Source organism: Lingula anatina, chromosome 3, assembly GCF_051362555.1.
Source record: "Lingula anatina isolate TDL-2025a chromosome 3, LinAna3.0, whole genome shotgun sequence".
NCBI classification, from domain to species: domain Eukaryota; kingdom Metazoa; phylum Brachiopoda; class Lingulata; order Lingulida; family Lingulidae; genus Lingula; species Lingula anatina.
In genome coordinates, this window is record NC_141769.1 from 24,651,708 (window position 1) to 24,671,726 (window position 20,019).

The 20,019-nt window shown below is 38.5% G+C and overlaps 3 protein-coding genes across 5 annotated transcripts; 1 reads left to right on the forward strand and 2 right to left on the reverse strand.

Moving 5' to 3' along the window:
• Positions 1–171: 171 nt before the first annotated feature.
• On the forward strand, positions 172–3,750 carry LOC106179476 (tubulin alpha-2/alpha-4 chain). The gene is made up of 5 exons (XM_013563113.3): positions 172–364; positions 1,667–1,889; positions 2,127–2,275; positions 2,474–2,626; positions 2,761–3,750. The coding sequence occupies exons 1-5, from the start codon at positions 362–364 to the stop codon at positions 3,589–3,591; spliced, it is 1,359 nt and encodes a 452-aa protein (XP_013418567.1). The 5' UTR covers positions 172–361; the 3' UTR covers positions 3,592–3,750.
• Positions 3,751–4,492: 742 nt separating this feature from the next.
• On the reverse strand, positions 4,493–11,300 carry LOC106179469 (protein-lysine N-trimethyltransferase SMYD5). The gene is made up of 5 exons (XM_013563103.2): positions 10,244–11,300; positions 8,032–8,169; positions 7,504–7,664; positions 6,596–6,826; positions 4,493–6,295 (listed from the first exon to the last, which is right to left on the reverse strand). Exons 1-5 carry the CDS (start codon positions 10,500–10,502, stop codon positions 5,216–5,218), a joined length of 1,869 nt encoding a protein of 622 aa, XP_013418557.2. The 5' UTR covers positions 10,503–11,300; the 3' UTR covers positions 4,493–5,215.
• Positions 11,301–11,687: 387 nt separating this feature from the next.
• On the reverse strand, positions 11,688–17,239 carry LOC106179472 (galactoside alpha-(1,2)-fucosyltransferase 2). 3 transcript variants are annotated; one of them, XM_013563107.3, is made up of 3 exons: positions 17,020–17,239; positions 13,465–13,816; positions 11,688–13,083 (listed from the first exon to the last, which is right to left on the reverse strand). In XM_013563107.3, exons 1-3 carry the CDS (start codon positions 17,038–17,040, stop codon positions 12,239–12,241), a joined length of 1,218 nt encoding a protein of 405 aa, XP_013418561.2. In that variant the 5' UTR covers positions 17,041–17,239; the 3' UTR covers positions 11,688–12,238. The 3 variants fall into 3 exon arrangements, with proteins under 3 accessions (XP_013418561.2, XP_013418562.2, XP_013418564.2); XM_013563108.3 differs by lacking the exon at positions 17,020–17,239 and adding an exon at positions 14,156–14,320; XM_013563110.3 differs by lacking the exon at positions 17,020–17,239 and adding an exon at positions 14,152–14,320.
• Positions 17,240–20,019: the final 2,780 nt, after the last annotated feature.

Below are 20,019 nucleotides of genomic sequence, written 5' to 3' on the forward strand. Positions count from 1 at the left end.
TATCAGAAATCTCCTTGTGGGAAGGGTAGGATGGCCTTTTGTTTGAATGAATATTATATACGCACGTGGTGCGCGCCGGGCCAATTTATATGTGGAAGTGCTTGTCAGACAGTATAAAAGGGAACACCTGAAGCAGTTTGCCGCGGTGACTACATTTGGCTCTCGTGCAGGTAAATTACCCAATCAAGGTACAGCTCGTGCGGTTACCATGGTTATGTTACGTCGGAGTATAAAAGCTCGACACAAGGCCGTTGAGTCAGACGCAGTTTGTGAAGAAGATTCGTTGCGCATCGTCTTCGCAATTCTACGGGCGACTTCTGCTAATTCCTTCAAATTTGGTGAATTGGACTGATTTGACAAAATGGTTAGTATTTCATCTTATTATCCTGTGTTAAATCACTAACTTTTCATTCATGATATTTATGGCAAAAGCTGATTGGTTGAATTATTAAATAAATCTTGAACGTTTAGGTACAGAAAACTTATTGAATTTAAAAATGTAAGGACGAATATAACTCTTTTAACAATTTATATTTGCTTTGAAGTTTGAGAAAACTGATGTGTCATTTTACACACTTCTAAAGTAAAAAAAAAATGTTTTTACTGATTGACACCAAAATTTTTACGTGGTATTAAAGAGACATTTGTTAGTTAATCAAATGATAGGCAGAAGGTATGTATTTGATAAAGACTATCTGCTTACTACACCTATATCAGTTGTTGGCAGCAAGGTCGAATGTAAATGTTATTTGGAGCGTCTGCTGTTATTCTGTATTCAGGTCACGCATCTGTTGCAACTTCCAGAGTTAATCTGCTTACTAATGAGAAAAGTTCTGCAGAGAACATCGTTAAATCTAAATCCTGTGAACAGCTATAGAAGAAAAAGGCATATATCTATAGTTTATTGGTCATACATATATATTTTGTCAGTAATAAAATTTTGTTGTACAACAGCTTTTCTGAAACCATGGTAAAAAGCAATCAATTTTTACCTAGTAAATAACTATTCAAGTGGCATACACAAAAAGAGTGGTCATTTACTATTGATTTAATCACCAATTCAAATATCAGCAAGTTGAAGTTTCAAAGTTTATCACAACTCCTTAAGGTTTCAGGGTCAGAGTTTATCAGTATTGATTGGGCTTTTTAAAACTGACAGAAACTCTGTTTTCATTTACATATATACAGTAGTAGCAAGAATTTGTGTTGAGTTTTGGTCGTAATGGTAAACTGAAAGTTGTACTTTAATGAGCATTTTGTAGAAGTAGTTCAAAGAGTTTACTACACCCTGATACCTTCAGCTCTGGTGGCCTCTTTGATAGCATATTATTATGACATTATATGTTGACAGTGCTTTGCAATTTTATGCACCTTTACATAAAGTATCTTTTCTCCCATTTGCCGATTGTCATGAGCACATATTAGAACTATCTAAACAAGCAGTACTGTACTTTTGGTTTGTTCTTGTATAAAAATTAAATTTCTGCATTTATTTATTTTGTCTACTGTATAATTCTGAATAGCAGTGTACAAAACCCAATGACCTGATATTAGAATTATTTAGCTATTTATTGAGGTAGTAGGAAGTGACTGCTATTGTACGTGTATAAGTGTATTTATATTTATTTCATCATCATTATCATTCTCCTTTATTTTTTCCCCCTAGCGTGAGTGTATTTCTATCCATGTTGGACAAGCTGGAGTGCAGATTGGCAATGCTTGCTGGGAGCTGTATTGCCTAGAACATGGGATCCAGCCTGATGGCCAGATGCCAAGTGACAAGACCATTGGCGGTGGTGATGATTCCTTCAACACCTTTTTCAGTGAAACTGGAGCAGGAAAGCATGTGCCCAGAGCCGTTTTTGTTGATTTGGAACCCACTGTAGTAGGTATGTCAGCTGATTAAAGGATTTATAAAATATATATATAGTCTAAGTAGCATTACAACAGTAACAGCAATTTTGCATTAGTAGGAAAAAGCTAGTACATTAGTGTCCAATTAACTAAAATAATCTGCTGATTCAGATAATCTTGATTCTTGTTGTATAAGTTTATTTAATGTGATTTAAACTAATTGATCATTGGAAATAATAGGATTATTCTAATCTGAATTAATTTGGCTTTAGATGAGGTCCGCACAGGCACATACCGTCAGCTCTTCCATCCTGAGCAACTGATTACAGGCAAAGAAGATGCAGCTAACAACTATGCACGTGGACATTACACAATTGGCAAAGAAATTGTTGACCTTGTGCTGGACAGGATTCGCAAACTTGTATGTTTATGAAAATGCATTTAGAATATTTGTCTTACCTTATTGCTTTGATTATGAATAACTTTAAAAATAATTGTAATATATTGCACAGTTTCCAGGAGTCAGTTTATCACAGCAGGCATAGTTATAGATTTTCCTAGTAAATTAAGTTTCTGATTGAAACAGAATGAAGGCTTAATCAGTCCAATTATTTTTCAGGCTGATCAATGTACTGGTTTGCAAGGCTTCCTCATCTTCCACAGCTTCGGTGGCGGCACTGGCTCTGGATTTGCATCTTTGTTGATGGAAAGACTGTCAGTGGACTATGGGAAGAAATCCAAACTGGAGTTTGCAATCTACCCAGCTCCTCAGGTTTGTTTCATAAAATTGTGTCCCAAGGTCTTGTTTTACTGACAAATTTAAGAAAGCTCCCAATGCATTATATTACTATCACAATCCTTTCTAAAAACTTGGTTGAAAAATACAAATAAAATCCTTTTTTACAGGTGTCCACTGCAGTGGTTGAGCCATACAACTCTATCCTGACCACCCATACCACTCTGGAGCACTCTGACTGTGCATTCATGGTTGACAATGAGGCCATCTACGATATCTGCCGTCGTAATTTGGATATAGAGAGACCAACCTACACCAACTTGAACAGGTTGATAGGCCAAATCGTCAGTTCCATCACTGCCTCTCTTCGCTTTGACGGTGCCTTGAACGTGGACTTGACCGAGTTCCAGACCAACTTGGTGCCCTACCCACGTATCCACTTCCCTCTGGTAACCTATGCTCCAGTTATTTCTGCAGAGAAGGCTTACCATGAGCAACTGTCCGTTGCTGAGATTACCAACGCTTGCTTCGAGCCAGCCAACCAGATGGTGAAGTGTGATCCCCGTCACGGCAAGTACATGGCCTGCTGCATGCTGTACCGCGGCGATGTTGTGCCCAAAGATGTCAACGCTGCCATTGCTACCATCAAGACCAAGCGTACCATCCAATTTGTGGACTGGTGCCCAACTGGCTTCAAGGTCGGCATCAACTACCAGCCACCCACCGTCGTTCCAGGTGGCGATCTTGCCAAGGTGCAGCGTGCCGTCTGCATGCTGAGCAACACCACCGCCATCGCCGAGGCCTGGGCCCGCTTGGATCACAAGTTCGACTTGATGTACGCCAAGCGTGCTTTCGTCCACTGGTACGTCGGAGAAGGAATGGAAGAAGGCGAGTTCTCAGAGGCCCGTGAAGATTTGGCTGCCTTGGAGAAGGATTACGAGGAGGTCGGTGTGGATTCAGTGGAAGGCGAGGGAGAAGAGGAGGGTGGTGACGAGTATTAAGTCGCCCCATTACTCAACTTTCCAAGAACTATGCATAATTTTGAACTAAGAACTTGACCATGGTTAAATAGTCACTAGCAATAAAAACCGTTTTTGAAAATGCATAAGGAAAGTGAAAGTTGATCTGCACCTTGAGAAAAATAAAGCTTTAAAATTTCATTGTGTTGCGGCTTTAATTGCAGAGAAATTACGATAATTTATGTTATATGTTGGTAACTTTTTTTTCCAAAATTGAGGGGAAGAAAATTAACACTGAATAGGTTGCGACTCCACGGCCGTTCTATGAAATTGAACGAAATGAAATGTATTGCGACTTGTAAACTGCTACTTGACTTTGCATTGAAAAAACCGAAAATTAAATGAGAACGAATAATACTAAAAATGTTTTCTTGTGGCAAAGCTTTTATACTAAAGCGACATGTAGATGCCCGGGGTCCCCGTCGATGTGAGTACTACAATGTGAATTACTTTGTTTTTTTATGTATAAAAACATGAGATCCCACTGTAAAAACTAAAGATTGCAGTATTTCATTCCCTTACATTTCATACGTGCTGTGCAACCTCATCTTTATCGTTACCTTTATTGAAAGAGAGTTTCACTGATCAAAACATTTCATCTCCCCTCTCTTCTAGAACCATTTAGACTATATGGATCGGGTGGCTTCCAAAACCGAAAAGATTATGAAAGATACCACTAACCCTGGATAGTCCGCACATCAACGTTGGCCTTATTTTTTTGTTATGAATGCGGCCTAAGTCCTGTCTATTCAACATTCGGAATATATTAACACTATAAGAAAACATCCGATATCAGATATACATGCATTAGTCATATCTTGGCTGGATGACTGCAACTCTGCATTGTATCCAGTTGATAAGAATAAATATTACAATGCATTAATAATATTTCGACACGGCTTTTAATGTTGCATCCTGGAAATTGCTACACTACTCCAACTTTTAAACAGCTGCATAGGTTACCAGTTCGGTCCAGAATTTCATTTAAAATTCTAGTTTTTACACATGCTACATTTTTAAAACATTTTTAATCTAGTTCCATCACATATAACTGCTCTTATTAAGCATCATAATAACGAATACCCTGAGGTCTGATGACAAACTTTTACTGAAAACACCCAAACCTCGGTGAAAAACATACGGCGGCATTGTTTCGATGTGATGATGGTTTGGTACATCTAATGCAATGAGCTAGTCGTACCCAGCTGTTTTATCACACAGCAGAGAATGTCGAGAGGTAGCAATGGTATACAGAAATCCACGCTTCCGCTGTAAATCTTTTTTTTCCCCCGACTTCCAGCAAACTATTTTGTTTTACATTATTTGACAATAAATTTTTATCAGCGGCTGGAAGCGTAGAAAGTATGTCCCTAGAAGCATAAAATCGTAAACGATCTTTTAAGACGAAGGCTACTTTTCATTTGCTGGACAAGCAAAAAATGATTGTGTATGTTTTGGTCACCGAACAATGTTAAAAAAATGTGTTTTATTCACCTTGTTTTTTATGTTTGTCTCAATCTTTGTGCCCTTAATTTCAAAGCACCATGCTTATTTTCTGGGCTCAACTAGTATACTGTATTCGAGCTATGAATAGATTATTTTCAATTTACTCTGCCGTCAAAGCCATTCCCTGCTGTAACATATCAGACAGTTTTCTCATATGTTTTTCCATTGGCTCGTTAAGTGGTGAGGTGGTGTCTGAATGCACCACTTGGCAAATTTTCTTGTGTCCCTTCTTCCACGCTTCTTTCTGACACTTTTGAGAACAATACCAAGCTCTTTTGCATTTACTGCATTTGGGAAAATCCTTCGAATCTTCAGCCTTTGTCCCACAGTTGGTACACATGTTGGCATTCTCGCCTTCAAATTGACATCTGGGGCACTGACACCAAAAGTTGTACGCCCGAAACAGCCAGGCTCTACGCTCCGCCTTCGGCAACTGCGTATCTATGTATGTGGTGAAGATCTCTGTTCCTTGTTTAGCGCCCTTCTTCGCGCGTATTACGAGCCCAGGACGTCCGTTTTCGTCGTTCGCGTCCATCACTTCCACGCTATTGTCGCAGGAGTGGTTAAAACAGGCGTGGACGGGGAACAAACCTCCAAATATTGCCTCCTTGGGGATTCCCCGATCATTCAAATAAGGCTTGATGTAGTCTTGGGTAGGGTCCTGAGATATACCCTGCATAAAGCGAATATACGGGGAATTGCCATCTGAAAATGACTGGCAATTGCAAGCTACCTGGTAGAACCGTCCTTCGAATTCGGTGTCGTCTATGTGGTAGTTAATGCCGTCGTCGAAGTTGTTGAATATACGGTCCATTAATTGCACCATATTAGACGCCCACTGTGCATGTCCAGTTATTCCGTAAGAAATAAACCGACGGAAAGGTGCTTTCGCTGCAGCCCACTGCTCGACGGTCGGACCGTCGGTGGCTTCTTTTTTTACCAGGCGACGGACTTCGGCTATTACTGGACCCCAGATTCGCGCCAACGCCATCGGACTAAAAGCAGCGCTCCAGTAGCCTTTTGTGCAAAGCTCCCTTTTATCGCAGAAGTCGTATAGTTCTCCTGCAGCCTTGTTGATGGAAGGGCAGAGAACTTGGTGGTGTTGATACCAAGCGTCGGCCAGACATGCTTCGCTGCAGTAGGTTTCCCGCTTACAACGTTTGCACTGGACAGGATTTAACTGCAAAAAGAAATATTGTGAATATAAAACTTAGACTCGATTTATCCCCTCCGCCCTGACACATAAAATCTCATCGATCAAAAATACAGAGGATTAAAAATATTTTGCCAAAGAAACAATCTGTTAACGAATTAACGTTTTAATAAAATGTTCTAAAGCACATTCTTGGAAAATTTATTTCAAGAAAGCAAAATGCATCCGCTTCAAGTTACTTCTGAAGTTATGCACGGCCAATATGAATTTATTGCCTTTTATTGTAATTTTGAATCGTTTTAATAGAACTGTTCACAGTTTTATTACCTTCGGCCAATATCTTTCTATTAAATCCTCGGCGACTGGGTTTATATCCAGCATAAGATGACCGAAGAAAGCCTCCGCCGTCAGCAAGGAGCGTCCGCAATGACTGCAGGCGGGAACGTCCAGCGTGTACATAGTTTGCGCGGATGTAAGAGGGGATTCATTCCAAATTAACTGCCCAGGTTCGATGTTCTCTTTGGCAAGAACTGCTCTGCCGTATTCTGAGAAGGTCACCTAAAGTGAAAAGAAGTTCAAAGAAGCTTAGGAGACGAAAACACGGATTTTTTTATACCATTGAGAAGACGCAAACGACATCCGGGACATCTCAAATTATTTGGCAAATATTCACCTTCAGACACGTAGGGATAACTTTTAAGTTAAAATACTGTGTTGACTTAATATACGATATTTGTACCTACTCGATATTCAATTTGTTAAACAAATTTCCCACTTTTGTCAACTTTTCTAGTCATATCTGTAGGATACGGACAGGTAAATATAGTAGCAGGGCGTTAGGTCCTCACAGTAGAACGCGAACGGCATTTTAATGAGCGCCGAAATTCAATGAAAAAACTACGCACTACATCCCTGTTGAACAGCACACTGAAACGACAACTGAAACTGCAAACACCAGAAAGGTTGCTACGTTTGAACTACATGGGATCAGTGAGCGAAACTAGAGTGGATGAGAGGATAAATGAAGAAATAGATGTACGAGTTGAAGATGGGATCATTTAATAGATAATTGGATGAATGAATTAATGAAAAAAATATAAAAGGATGAATAAGTGAACGAATAAAACGGTGAATATGTGAATGATAGACTGAATGGAGGACGGAAGAAATGAAAGGCTGGATGGGTGGAAGGATGAATGACAAATGTCTGGAATTTATTTTTAACTTTCACTTACCTCTATGGGGTGATTTACAGTGAGTGGATCGTAAAGGCGCTTCACCCGCACCTGTTGGAAAAGCATAGAAGCCTCTCTGTCTTGCCCCTCACTTGCCTGGGTGGCTTTCCGGAGCCAGAACTCGGCCATCACTGGCAGGCCTAATTCTCGCAGTATTTTACCTTGAAGGTTAAGGAAAATGGTATTAACTAATGTGCACAAGTGGTTTGGTGGTCCACAGAATGTTTTTTAACATCGGCTTCATTCTCAATGTATCACTGGTGGCACGAGGAGGTCAGAGATCGTTTCGTTTACTAGTATTTTTCAGATGTTTCTCTGGCTATTCATTAGTTGTGCACATAGCTGTTGTGTCTGACGAAAACTTCTTCATGACCCAGTTGGCCTCTGTTAGATTTATTGGAGAACGAATTTTGGTTCACTCTAACAATGGTAGAGTGGGCCAAAATTTATTCTCTATGCGATGGCCAGCCAGGTGCAACGCTGGCAAAAGTACTTACGCCTTGCAAAAGTATACAGTATTTTACTGACCTCCCCATTTCCATACCTGTGGCGTGTTGTGCTTTTGTTTGGCCATCAGGCAGTCTCTGTAGGCAAGGCTGTGTTGTCCCAGCGCCAGGTGGCACTCTGATCTCAACTGCCAGCAATCCGCGCCCAACTGGAGAGCAGCTTGAAGAGAAAACGATAGATGGTTTACATCATGGAACGGTTTTTCATTAATCTATTGTATTAACATAAAGCGTGTTTTGTAATTAAATAGCATCATGTGACATGACTGAATATTATTTAACACAATAAGATGTGAAAAAATCGAAAGTTGAGGCTGGCACACTAGGAGCTGATTTGATTTCGTTCGACATAAAAGAAATTAAAAAGATGTATTTTGAATGTTTTAAAAGCTGACATTGAGTATTGATGGTAAAATGTCGAAAATACTATTTTAAGTCACGGCGTTTAAATGGAATGTTTTAAATCAATAATAGGATCATTATCCCCATAAATTTTGGACGGATATAGAGGGGAGAAAGATATATCCTGTTCATTAAAAATCAACAAATCCAGGTGAAAGCAATTACGAAAGAGATGATCTAAATGTGAGTTATATAGGCCGGCCTGTATATCTCACGTACTTACATCATCACTATCTAAATTGCTTTCACCTAGATTTGCTGATTTTTAAAGAACAGCGATCATCAGTCCGAGCGTCATTGTTCTGGACAAATGCGACTTGAATTTTAATGTAAGCAAATCCTTCGAACTAGACAATTACTATAACTATACGTAATTTTCTTCGAAAAATAGCAATTTACTTTGTCTCAATTCACTGCTCACCCCGTCCCTGCATTTGGATTCCATGTTTTGTACCATGTCTAATCAAATAACTAAGATATAAACGAATCATGGTTAATTTAGACCACCACGTCTTCCTGACATTTCTGCAGGAAATATCGACATCAGGTGCTTTTTATTCAATTGAGTTTATCATTATTTTAGGTTTGGATTCTGGATTATAGATGCTACGCATGATATTTTGATTGATAAAATACGACTCTGGGACATTTTCAAACGCGTGTAGTGCAATGAGCCCGTCATTCTGATCAATTTGTGATAATGTTACTGGGTGCATGATCAGCAGGATTCGGTGTGAAGTTCAGTCATTGAACTACTTTCCAATCATGAGAAGCTGAAAATACTCTGAGAGAAGACTGCTTGAACTACCCACTCCGGGCACTCGGCCGTCACATAAGAGAAGACGAGACTGAACTGAACTGTTGGAAATGATGCCCTCGCTATATGGCAACTAAGGGCACGTTCCTAATTGAATAGTTTTATAATAAGATTAATCTGATTGCATTCAGCGAGATTGATCTACATAAAACGATCGTTTCATTGGAAATGGACCCTAAGCGGTAGAATTCAGGGCACGGAACGCATGAGCACCGATGCCTGTTCTAGACCAAAGATTTTTGACCAGAAAATTTAGTCTACCTTGATCTTATAAATTTTATCGAATTAAAAATTGCGCCTTTTCGGCAACAAGAAAGTAATCTCTTTTTTAGTTCAAACATTGATGTTACTCTAATTTAGTAGACTGTTGTTATATTGAGAATCGCAGAAGACCAAATTTTGTTTTAGAAGCTAAGACCAACTATAAGGGTATTTTTTTAAAACTTCCCAGAGGGTACATCATATGGGTAACTATCATTCTGCAGTCATATGGAGTACCTTTAGTACGCTCAGACGAAGACGACTCACATTATTCAAAAAAACACTTAGCCAAATTTCTAGAAGACAAAAAAATCTTTGCAAGTCTTGTGACTGATTAGATTTATTGTGACTTTGATGTAGACTGTGAAAGTACTAAACATAGAAATCGGAATTTATAATAACGAAAGACGGCAAGGAATTTGATTCGGACTCGGCGCAAAAGTTCACGGGATGCAGTGTTTTGAATTACTGAAATTTAAAGGTGCAGTAAGCATCGGGCATTCAGAGAAGGTATCAAATTGCGACCCAAGTCCATTTTAATGTTCACTTGGATTCTGCGTTAGTTATCTGTCTGCTGTATTCTCTAGTAAATGGAATTTAGAGATTTGGTGAACACTTCCAGTCGCTATACAGTAAAGCTTTGTCAATCATATAGCAAAGCACCTGTATAGGGGCTTACTCCCATCTCTCTGGTCATTTTTTTTTGCTTTAAATTGACCAAAAAACATTCAAATACCAATAACTTTGGACTTACTTGTGCAACACTCCAAAGCTTGTTGAGCATTTCCCTTTTCCAGTAACTTCATGGCAAGGACCAGTTTAGCTCCAGCCATGGTCAAATCTATAGTTTTAGCCCTCTGGACACAAGGAGCAATATTCCAGCCATTTCGTGAAAGGGTCTGTTTTTCTTGATCCAATAGCTCTTTATCCCCAGGATATGGGTTTTGATTACACAAACTTAGAGCATCGTAGCTTTGCTCCTCCAACTCAGCAGTCTCGGATCCATCCGCCATTTTTCAGCCCCTGTCTTAAGCTGTCGCGACCCTCTCTTTTTAATGCAATTGTTTGATATAAACAAATGCAGAAAAATACAGGTATAACAAAATAATTAAGTTAGGCGCTCCTATACAAAAATTAACTAAACTGAGAGAAGCCAGATTTCCCACCGCTGAGTACAAGCAAGGGTCTGTCCATGTAAGCTGCCAGTGCACAAATGGAAGCCGTAGGTGTAACTGGTCGGTCGAGATAGACTGGGCCAACAACGTACAGAGCGGATGCCGGCAGGTAGGATTAATGGACAGCGCGCGGATTGGATTTCTTGGGTTTTCTAATAAGGTCAACGTTCGCGAAACCACGGGGAAGGAAGCGTGTGGTGGCATATTCTCAAAGGTTGATTATTGTTACAGTGAAGACGAGGTAAAGCAGGTGCTGTACTTAAAGACTTTTCACTTGGCCTTTCCACTTTCCGCCGCAGGTTGTTAATTCTTCTTTCTTCAATTTGTAGACAGACAAAACAAATTTATTGTTTTTTCTTTGGAGCCGAATTCCTGTTAGGCGCTCACGTATGATCGCTTTAAAGGATACCGTTCACTAATGGATGACGACCAAATAACATGTATCTCTCCCCAGTTGCATTATAGGAGCATATACCAATCCTTAATTTTGTTTTTACAAGTATTTGATTAGCTTTAAAGGCTAGGCAACTTAGGATCCGATGTATACCTTGTCTTCTGTGGTGTTTGGTTTGCTGTTGTAATTAACCACAAAAGCCTGAAATAACACATCGATGTGATACTGCACTGCAATTGCAAAGGGAAGTCATAAAATGGGGAAGAGATCTACTTTGCCTAACACTATTGCGATTTCGTTCGTGTTTATGTTTCGTCGGTACTTATACGGAATGTATATATAGTTTATTTCATGACGAAGCACAGGCGAGACTGCTACGGGGTTGAACGAGGGTCGAACATACAGTGTATTCGTTCTTACAGCCGCTGCGCACCCTGTGTTAACACACCTTGTGGTATCTGTTCTTCATTATTCAGAACACTTTACTGGTATTTGGCAATCGGGTGGTGCAGACAGACGGAAATATACAGAGTACCAACACCAGTGCCAAAAATAAAGATCAAATGACATATTATGTACTCCAGACCTACCGTATTAGAAGAATATATGTGGTCGCAGCTGGCATCAACTTAGCAAGGGCAATATTCAGTTTATTCTTTATTAAGATTGAGAGACATTAACAGTATATAAAAGGCAAAGTCTGTTCGAAAGAGCGTGATCGATGCATGTTGAATCTCTTGTAAACATAGAACTCATGTCTTGGAATAAATTCAGGGTAATGAGGAGGTTCTGGAGCTCGCCGTGAGTTTTGAAGTTCTAACATGGATGCTTGTCGGTATTCATGATACCAACGAAAACTTTAGGCTAATAAGCACATCTCCCCCTGAAATGTGCCCATTTCTTCACTAACACATTTGGAAAGGGCACTGGAAGCATTTTGTCCTTCTTGGCAACAGCCATTCAATAATCCATTATTTTGGAAGAAGGAGCGTTTATAATGTTATTTCACATTTTTGAGATAAAGGCTTTTGAAATCGCTGGTCACATTCTTGAATAAATATGGAGGAAAGAGAAAAACGAAACCAGAAATAAGCTTCTTCTAATCTAGGAGACTAACATATGGTGAATCCAATTTTAATCATGTGTAAAATAAGGTGGCCTAGCACCTGTAACACAACTACTACATACTTTTCCAGGTAGGGTAATAGTAGTCCTGCATCTTCAGTCTACGTTGATAAATTGATCCTTCAGCGGGCCATTTCTTGGGGTACACAACTTCTCCGCCAGAGAGGTACCCCGCCCACCAACTGAAAGTACCCACTGATATTATCACGTGATTCGTTCGTGACAATATTGCCAGATCTACGACTGGACTGTGTTTTTCGGAAAAAACAACATTGTTTGATTTGAAATTACGTTTACACCAATCAATGTCATCGCTGGCAATAAAGAATAATACGTTTTTGTATTTAGATTGAAAATGTGCCATGGCGCTGTTAAAGTACGCCATGTCCGGCAGCGGTCCTGTGAGTGCTACCATGTTCTCAGAAGTCATGTCGCCTCTCCTTACGTGAATTCCTACCGTCGTAATTTTACCACGGGCGCTATTAGAGGAGTGTTTCAGGGATGAATTAATGAATGAATCTGCATCACGAATAATATCGTCTTGAAATCGCAATTTACTTTTAACATCACTCTCATAATTTTCAAAGTACCTCCATGCTTGGAGAAAACCATCCAGAAAAATATCAGTTTTAAACTGCTTCAAGTTCCCAAATTGCTGTTGGTGAATTGGCAACTGCTTCTCTTTAACTCTTTTAAACGTTTCCATTTCTGCCTTTTCAATGATCCTGATGTCCTTCTCCAGGTGAAAATAGGACGTTAGATAAGAACGATGCAAACACAGATCCATTGCGTTACTTTTAGCTATTGCGTAGCCTGATGCAAACTGAAAGAGACAGTTTCCTAGGCGACCCCAAAACATCACAGATACGCACCGCTTAGTGGGATTGTGAGTCAGATTACCTGAAAATATATTATCAGCATTGATACAATAGATGACAGCGAATAAAAATAAATAATCTGTACATTTAAATAATTAATTCCTAGATAAATCACCAGCAGAGTCGTAAGAATTGAATAAAGAGTATCGCCCAAACCACACTAAATTTTTCTTAACTGGACCTAACCTGAAACTTTAGAAAATTTATTATTAAAAGATATTAAAATTGAAAATCTTGAGTTTAACGGTCCTTAATCTAAAATTGTGTCACAAATTACACCGAACCTAGATCGAGCTTGGAGCGATCCTGGGTTAAATCAAAGAACAAACAACCAACTGATGAGGTTCTATGTGTCAGGATTACATACTAGATATGGGGAAAACAACATACTTAATTTACTTACTTTGCGTTAAGCCTTCTTTTCCAACCGAGGTTGCTCTCGGGTCGCTAATTCCCCGGGCAAGGCGCGATGAATTCCGATGATATTTATAACCATCAGTCCGTGGAAATTCTGCAGTTCGCAGTTGGGAAACGGCAGAATCATAAGTCCTCGATCTTGCTATGGTTTTAACGACAACAAGTTTTTCCTCAGAGAGGTCCAAGTTTGTCTGTACTTCCTTTAGCCACTCTGGAGAATCTTGGAAATTTACGGTATGAAATAAAGCCAAATATGTCACGCCGACTAGGAGAGCCAGGGCAAAATATCTCAGTCGACGGGCCATCAGGGCTGGCGGGTTAAACACATTCTTCACAGCCTGGTAAATAAAATGTTATTTGCATAAGTGATTATCAGTTTATTTTCAGCTACTTTAGATACATACTGGTACATGTATGTAAAAACAAAACAAGCATTCAGGTCAACTCACGCCTTCTATCCTCTAATTCAATAGTAGCTAACATAAACTGATTTTCTGGCATAACAGAGCTAATTTCGAACAATAAATATAACATATCCTTATTATAGCCAGGTGTCCATTTGTCACTTGTCGCAAAAGAGCAATTTAATATTGATAAATATTTAGCCCTATACAGTTTCAAACTGTCACAGCGGGTCTTTCGAATGGTTCAAGTATTATAAACTAGGGCTTACCTGCCTTTTTTCCTAATAATTTATAAACTATTAACTTTTAACGGCAATCTACCAGATCTGCGTGCAGAAGGAACACGGGAACATACCATCTGTGTCACACAAGTATTTAATGCACCCATGCTAAATATCCCATTAAAGCCGTATGTTGTGACATTTTTGGTCACGTGACTCAGATTACCAGGACATTATCAAGGCGAAGTTTGTCGTTTCTTAAACAGGTTTTCAGGCACGTAAATATATAATTATTCTTCGAAAGAGATTGCCATCAATTATTTTGGTTGTGACTAGTCTCAATGCACCCAATCCAGATTTCCTAAACTACGCCTAAGCACTAAAAAAATTAAAATTTGCACTCTGTCGTTTCAGCTGTGGCCTCTAAACTATATGATCTTAATTTGAAGAAGTCAGTGAAAATGGATAAAGCGGAATAAAGGATACCACAGCTAAGCTAATCAGTATTGTAGAGGACATGGTACACGAAGCTGAGAGGGAACTGAGAGGAGACGAACCATTTAACAGGTGGTCACGCCCCGTCCCTAAATGAATTTGCCAATGTGTCTCTTCTTTTAATTCTTCGCAAATAACATCATTAAAACATTCTTAAGAGCCGTAAAATTAATAAGCTATAAAAATAATTAAAACAAAAATATTGAAATAAATTATTGCCTAGATTCCGGTGGACAGAATTCAAATATAGCGCCTTTGGTAATTATAAACTATGCAAAAAAATACATTTACTCATTTGATATAAGAGATGTACTTTCACTGAAGGACTGCAGAAGTGTACCTCCGTGATATGCAAGTAACCACAAACTAATCTCTTATACTTTGATAAGGTGATCTCTGGACTTGCGGTCAATAAATTTATGAAAACATTTGAATGATGAGCAGCGTTAAACAATGTGGTGTTAAGGAAGTCTCTTTTACAGAACAATAATTTCGCCCACAACACAGCCCATTACTAAGTGCTTGGTCTCCAAATTTGCATACTTCTATCGAGAGAAAAGAAATGGAGGCGGCACTGAGACTTACACCCCATTCTCATAGATTAGATCGACCTACATTGGATCGACCTAACTCCCTGGGGGTTCACGCTAAATAGCTGTCAGCCGGGCGGACACGAAAGTTAATTACCCCTTAAAGCTTGTAGTAGGCGGGGACGGACACTTAAGGGGGATTATCTGACAGTAACCTAGTGAGACTCCCCGCGGTGATAGATCGATCTAAAAGTTGTGAGAACAGAGCCATTGGGTCTATTCCCACAACTTTAGATCGAGATATCACCGCGGGGAGTCTCACCAGACTACCGTCAGATAATCCCCCTTAAGTGTCCGTCCCCGCCCACTACAAGCCGTAAGGGGCAATTAACTTTCGTGTCCGCCTGGCTGACAGCTATTCAGCGCGAACCCCCAGGGAGTTAGGTCGATCCAAAGTAGGTCGATCTAATCTATGGAAATGGGGTGTTAGACTGCATTCCCGTACACACCATCGCCGTCGGTCTACGTAGATAGATTTAACTCTGCGGGGACTCTTGCTGAGTGCAATCAGCTTTTAAGTTCAGTTTAAACTGAATGACACGCCTCCTCCTGGCGTTGAGTAGAATACAGAAAAGCTGGTTATTATACGGGCACGTTGGAGGCGTGCCATTCAGCTAAGCTGATTGCAATCAGAGTTCCCGCAAAACTGATCGATCTACGTAGACCGGTGGGAATGGGGTCTTGATTATGTTTCATTATCGCGATTATAAACGATTCGACAAAATAAACTACTATTTTGACCCTGCCGATCATAATACAAGATCTGTATTATTATGTGGTTGTGATAATGAAATTAAGATTTTACTAAAAAAATAATTAGAGTAAGTTCGTATAAATGGATTGCAGACAATTTCAATGGAAATTAAAATAAATGAACAAACACGAGATTGCGAGTTTTGATGGAAATAAAGTGATTTCACTGAATTACTTAACTATTAGAGTGAATTAATTGCAGTCACAACAAAAATATTTTTGTATATCATGATATGCCTCATTTCTCGTAAGAGGTTGATTTTATGCTGGCTTAGATTATATGCTCAGCAGTTTTGGTCTCCGAATAATTTACCGCCTATCATTATTTCTGCACAATATAAAATAAAATCTTATTCACTTATAGATGTCAACGGGAAAAAATGGATAGAAAACTGATGATCAAATGTTCAATCTGTTATACAAGCCGCTTTCTATTTTCTTTTTGAGATAGAATGTGTCTATTTTCCTTATGAACTATTGTAGACACATATTCAACAGGATTCGTTCAAAGTAGACAGTTCAGGTAGACAGTTGAAGATCAGGGTGAATGAACACAGGAAATCAGTGACTGTAGGCAATACCAGATCTGCCATTTCTGAACATGTAATAGACACCGGCCACAATATCGATTGGAATTCAACTAAGATTCTTGAATCTGAATCATCCGACATCCCGCGAAAAATACGAGAGGCTTTCAACATCAGCCGACACCAGCCACCCATGAATAGGGACGGGGGGTTTGATCTACCTGACATTTATAAGAGGGTCCTGGCCGCTATAGCCTATACCACCTAGCGGTCAGTGAGTGTGAACAACTACTCACGTCAGTCTGATGAAGGCCTTCGACCAGGTTGGCCGTAAGCTAACGGTACGGAAAATTTTAGGCTTGTGTCTGAGAATTTTCATGTTTAGTTACTAATTATTTATCAGAAATGTTAAAAAACCTCTATGATGCTTTAAAATGTCATACATAACCAGGGATTTCGTTTTTTATTTTACTCAGTCTAATAATGACCAGTGTCTGCACATACATTCTATGTGCTCCCTCTTGCCAAACAGTTTCAACAACTAAACTTACCTTATGCCCTAGCAAACGCATTTCAATTTACCATTGAAGCATTTGTAAAGATTTCTCGTTGTGGTCTGCTTTAAGATGTATTCTATGCTCTTATGTACTGGGTACGTGTTATTTTCCTTGGGCAGCAGAATTATTCAGATATGTAAATAACCGCCAGGAGAGGCAAGGGGAATATAGAGTGAAGTGAATATATCTCGGAAACGATGTCAGACAGGATAACAGCTTGATTCCAGCCAGGGGCGAATTCAAGGAGCAGTTGTTAGGGTATTGATTGTCGCCAAGGTGCCATTTGGTATTGGATAAGGTGATATAGCGAACAAACGAGAAGTCGTAAGCTAACGAAGGCTTTGTAAAATAGGCCAGTTTAATGTCATCACATCATCATTATATATAACGCTAGGGTGTGATGGGAATGATTTTCAAAATGATTTTCTGTCGTTGTATATACGCGCATGTGCTTTATTCTTAAATCGCGTTTTTCTAATCCTACAAGAAACTGTAAAAGTTTAAAAGTCAAGAAACATAATTTTACATTATCTAAAATTTCATATTTCCACTGAACTATGTGCTTCCTTTTTTCCTCTCTCTCTCTAAGTCTTGGCATGTTGTCACTTTTTACATAATCTAAGATTTCAGATTTCCACTGAATTACGTGCTTCTTTTTCCCCTCCCCAGTAAGTATCTGCGTGAGATCACTATCCGTAAACAGGTGGGAAACCGTGAGCATTTAATTAAGCCAGTTGTGTGAAGGCAAGGCGTGCTTAGGTCTTCCATTTGAATTATTCGTCTTATTTATTGTACATAAATGTTAATGGAGGTATTGCGGATCTTGTTTACGTGAAAATGCATTCATATTTTTTAAATCAGTATAATAGGCATTTGTATAAATAACCACGATTTGTTATCGCACCCCTTCCCCTATCCTGACGCGCTCACACGCTCAAAAACGGCGTGGAATGCTAATGCTAATGAAAACACAACAGCACAACCTAATAATAACAGTATCCTAATTTGAACAGAGTTGCCATTCACTTTAAAAACGTGTTATCAGAACCGTACAGTTTAAATCCTTTTAATAAGTCTTTGAATTGAAAAGGTTTGAAGTTGATATTTTTGTACTCAAAATACAGCTGAAAATAAAATCTGACAAATATGAAAACATAATTTGGAATATTTACCCAATGTGAACACCACATCCCTTTCATTCGTTGTTTTTTTATAATATCCTACATAATTAGGCGTTTTCACATTAGATGTTTTAATTAGACGTTCTTAGATTAAATGTTTTATTATTCTTAAAAGAATAAAAGAAACGTAAAAATAAGGGGATGATAATTCATTTTAAAATGACATATTTGATATAAGGAGGTTTCGTTCTCATAAATGACAAAATAATCGCACTAGATTCCGATGTTGTGAAAATATATGTAATCTAAATGACACTTCAGGAATTTACGCCAGGATATATTATGGCACAGGATATTTAAATAACAAAACTGGGTGTAAATATGCAACCAAAAGAACGTGCTTCCCTTTCATTCATTTCTATTAATATTTCTTTTGCTTTAAGAAGAATGAGTCTATGATGAAAGTTAATGATGAACGGTGGGCTGACTTTAAAATAGGCGTCTTTTGTAATCAGCTTGGAATAAATAATCAAGAGATTCCAGTATGGTTCATGAAAAAAAAATCTCGCTTTTAGGCCAGACAAAATTGATAACGGCTTCTATCTGTTAACAAGTATAAAATTTGTTTTTGTATATTAAAAGGATAAAAAAATGTTCGTATGATATTCATATTTCACAATAAAAACATTGTAAACAACTTAGAATATGTAATAAATTCTATTTCACCACTAAAACTGCGGCTATCGCTATTATTCTGGAATCTGTAGTTGCCATCAGACAACATGGACCATCATACATATGGCTATACCTCCGTAATAATCTCTTAAGAGATTGTTCCAAAAAACCAAACTTTTAGAAAAAAAAATAGACTAAATGTCAGAACGGATACATTAACCATATGGGATAATCGTCGTTTACCCCAGAAAATCCGCTTTTTCCCAAAACGATCAGTTGTTATCCTTTTAACATGAGTTTAACGAGCATTGCTGCTAATAATTGGGGTTGGTCGAGTTCTTTTCTTTAACGGGGAAGAATGTCAAATCAAGTGTGGGCGATATTTGAGCATAGAAACAACAGCCAACGGTATCAATTTCTCCTGCATAAAAATTCGGTCTCATCAAACCAATTAATTTATTCATTAAAAAACAAGTAAAAAATTCCATAAAATTAGAATCGATTGCTCCAGTTAACCAACTTATCAACTTTGTCTGGCCTTACTTGACATTAAGGGCTATTTTTAGTTTTTTCTTTCATTTGCCCATTATATGCATATTTCAAGCTCATCAAATGTGTCTAGTTAACAACATTAATGGACCTTAATGTTGTGAGCTTGGTTTAAATATTGGACAATTACGCAAAACTGAATGTTCTATGTAATTTTATTGCAGAGAATTTTTTACATACTTACAAATGGGAGTACAATATCATGTGGAGTTGGTGATAGTAGACAAGATTTTGGCTTACGGGTGGTTGTATATTGTCTTGCACATGAGAATAAAACAAAATGTTTCTGAAATACCTATTCCCTCTCCAGCATAGTGAGAGATTTATGGAGAGGACCCATTATTTCAAGCTACAGTCTACCCACACATTTCTGACAAATGCAAAGGTAAACATCTCAAACTAAAATAAAAACACTCCACCAAGGCAGTTTATTTCTAATTATTTAAATAAAAATTTTTATTCTAATTAAAGTTGTGAAAGGATCACCAAAGTCCAAGAGATTCTACATCTGCAAATTTCTGACCTATCCAGAAAATTTTATCAAAATCTGTCCATAACTTTTTGAGTTACTAGTAGGCTGTTAAATAACAAACCAAGAAAGGAAAAAAACATGGCCTGCTTGGTGAAAGTAAAACTCCAGTCCTTGAAG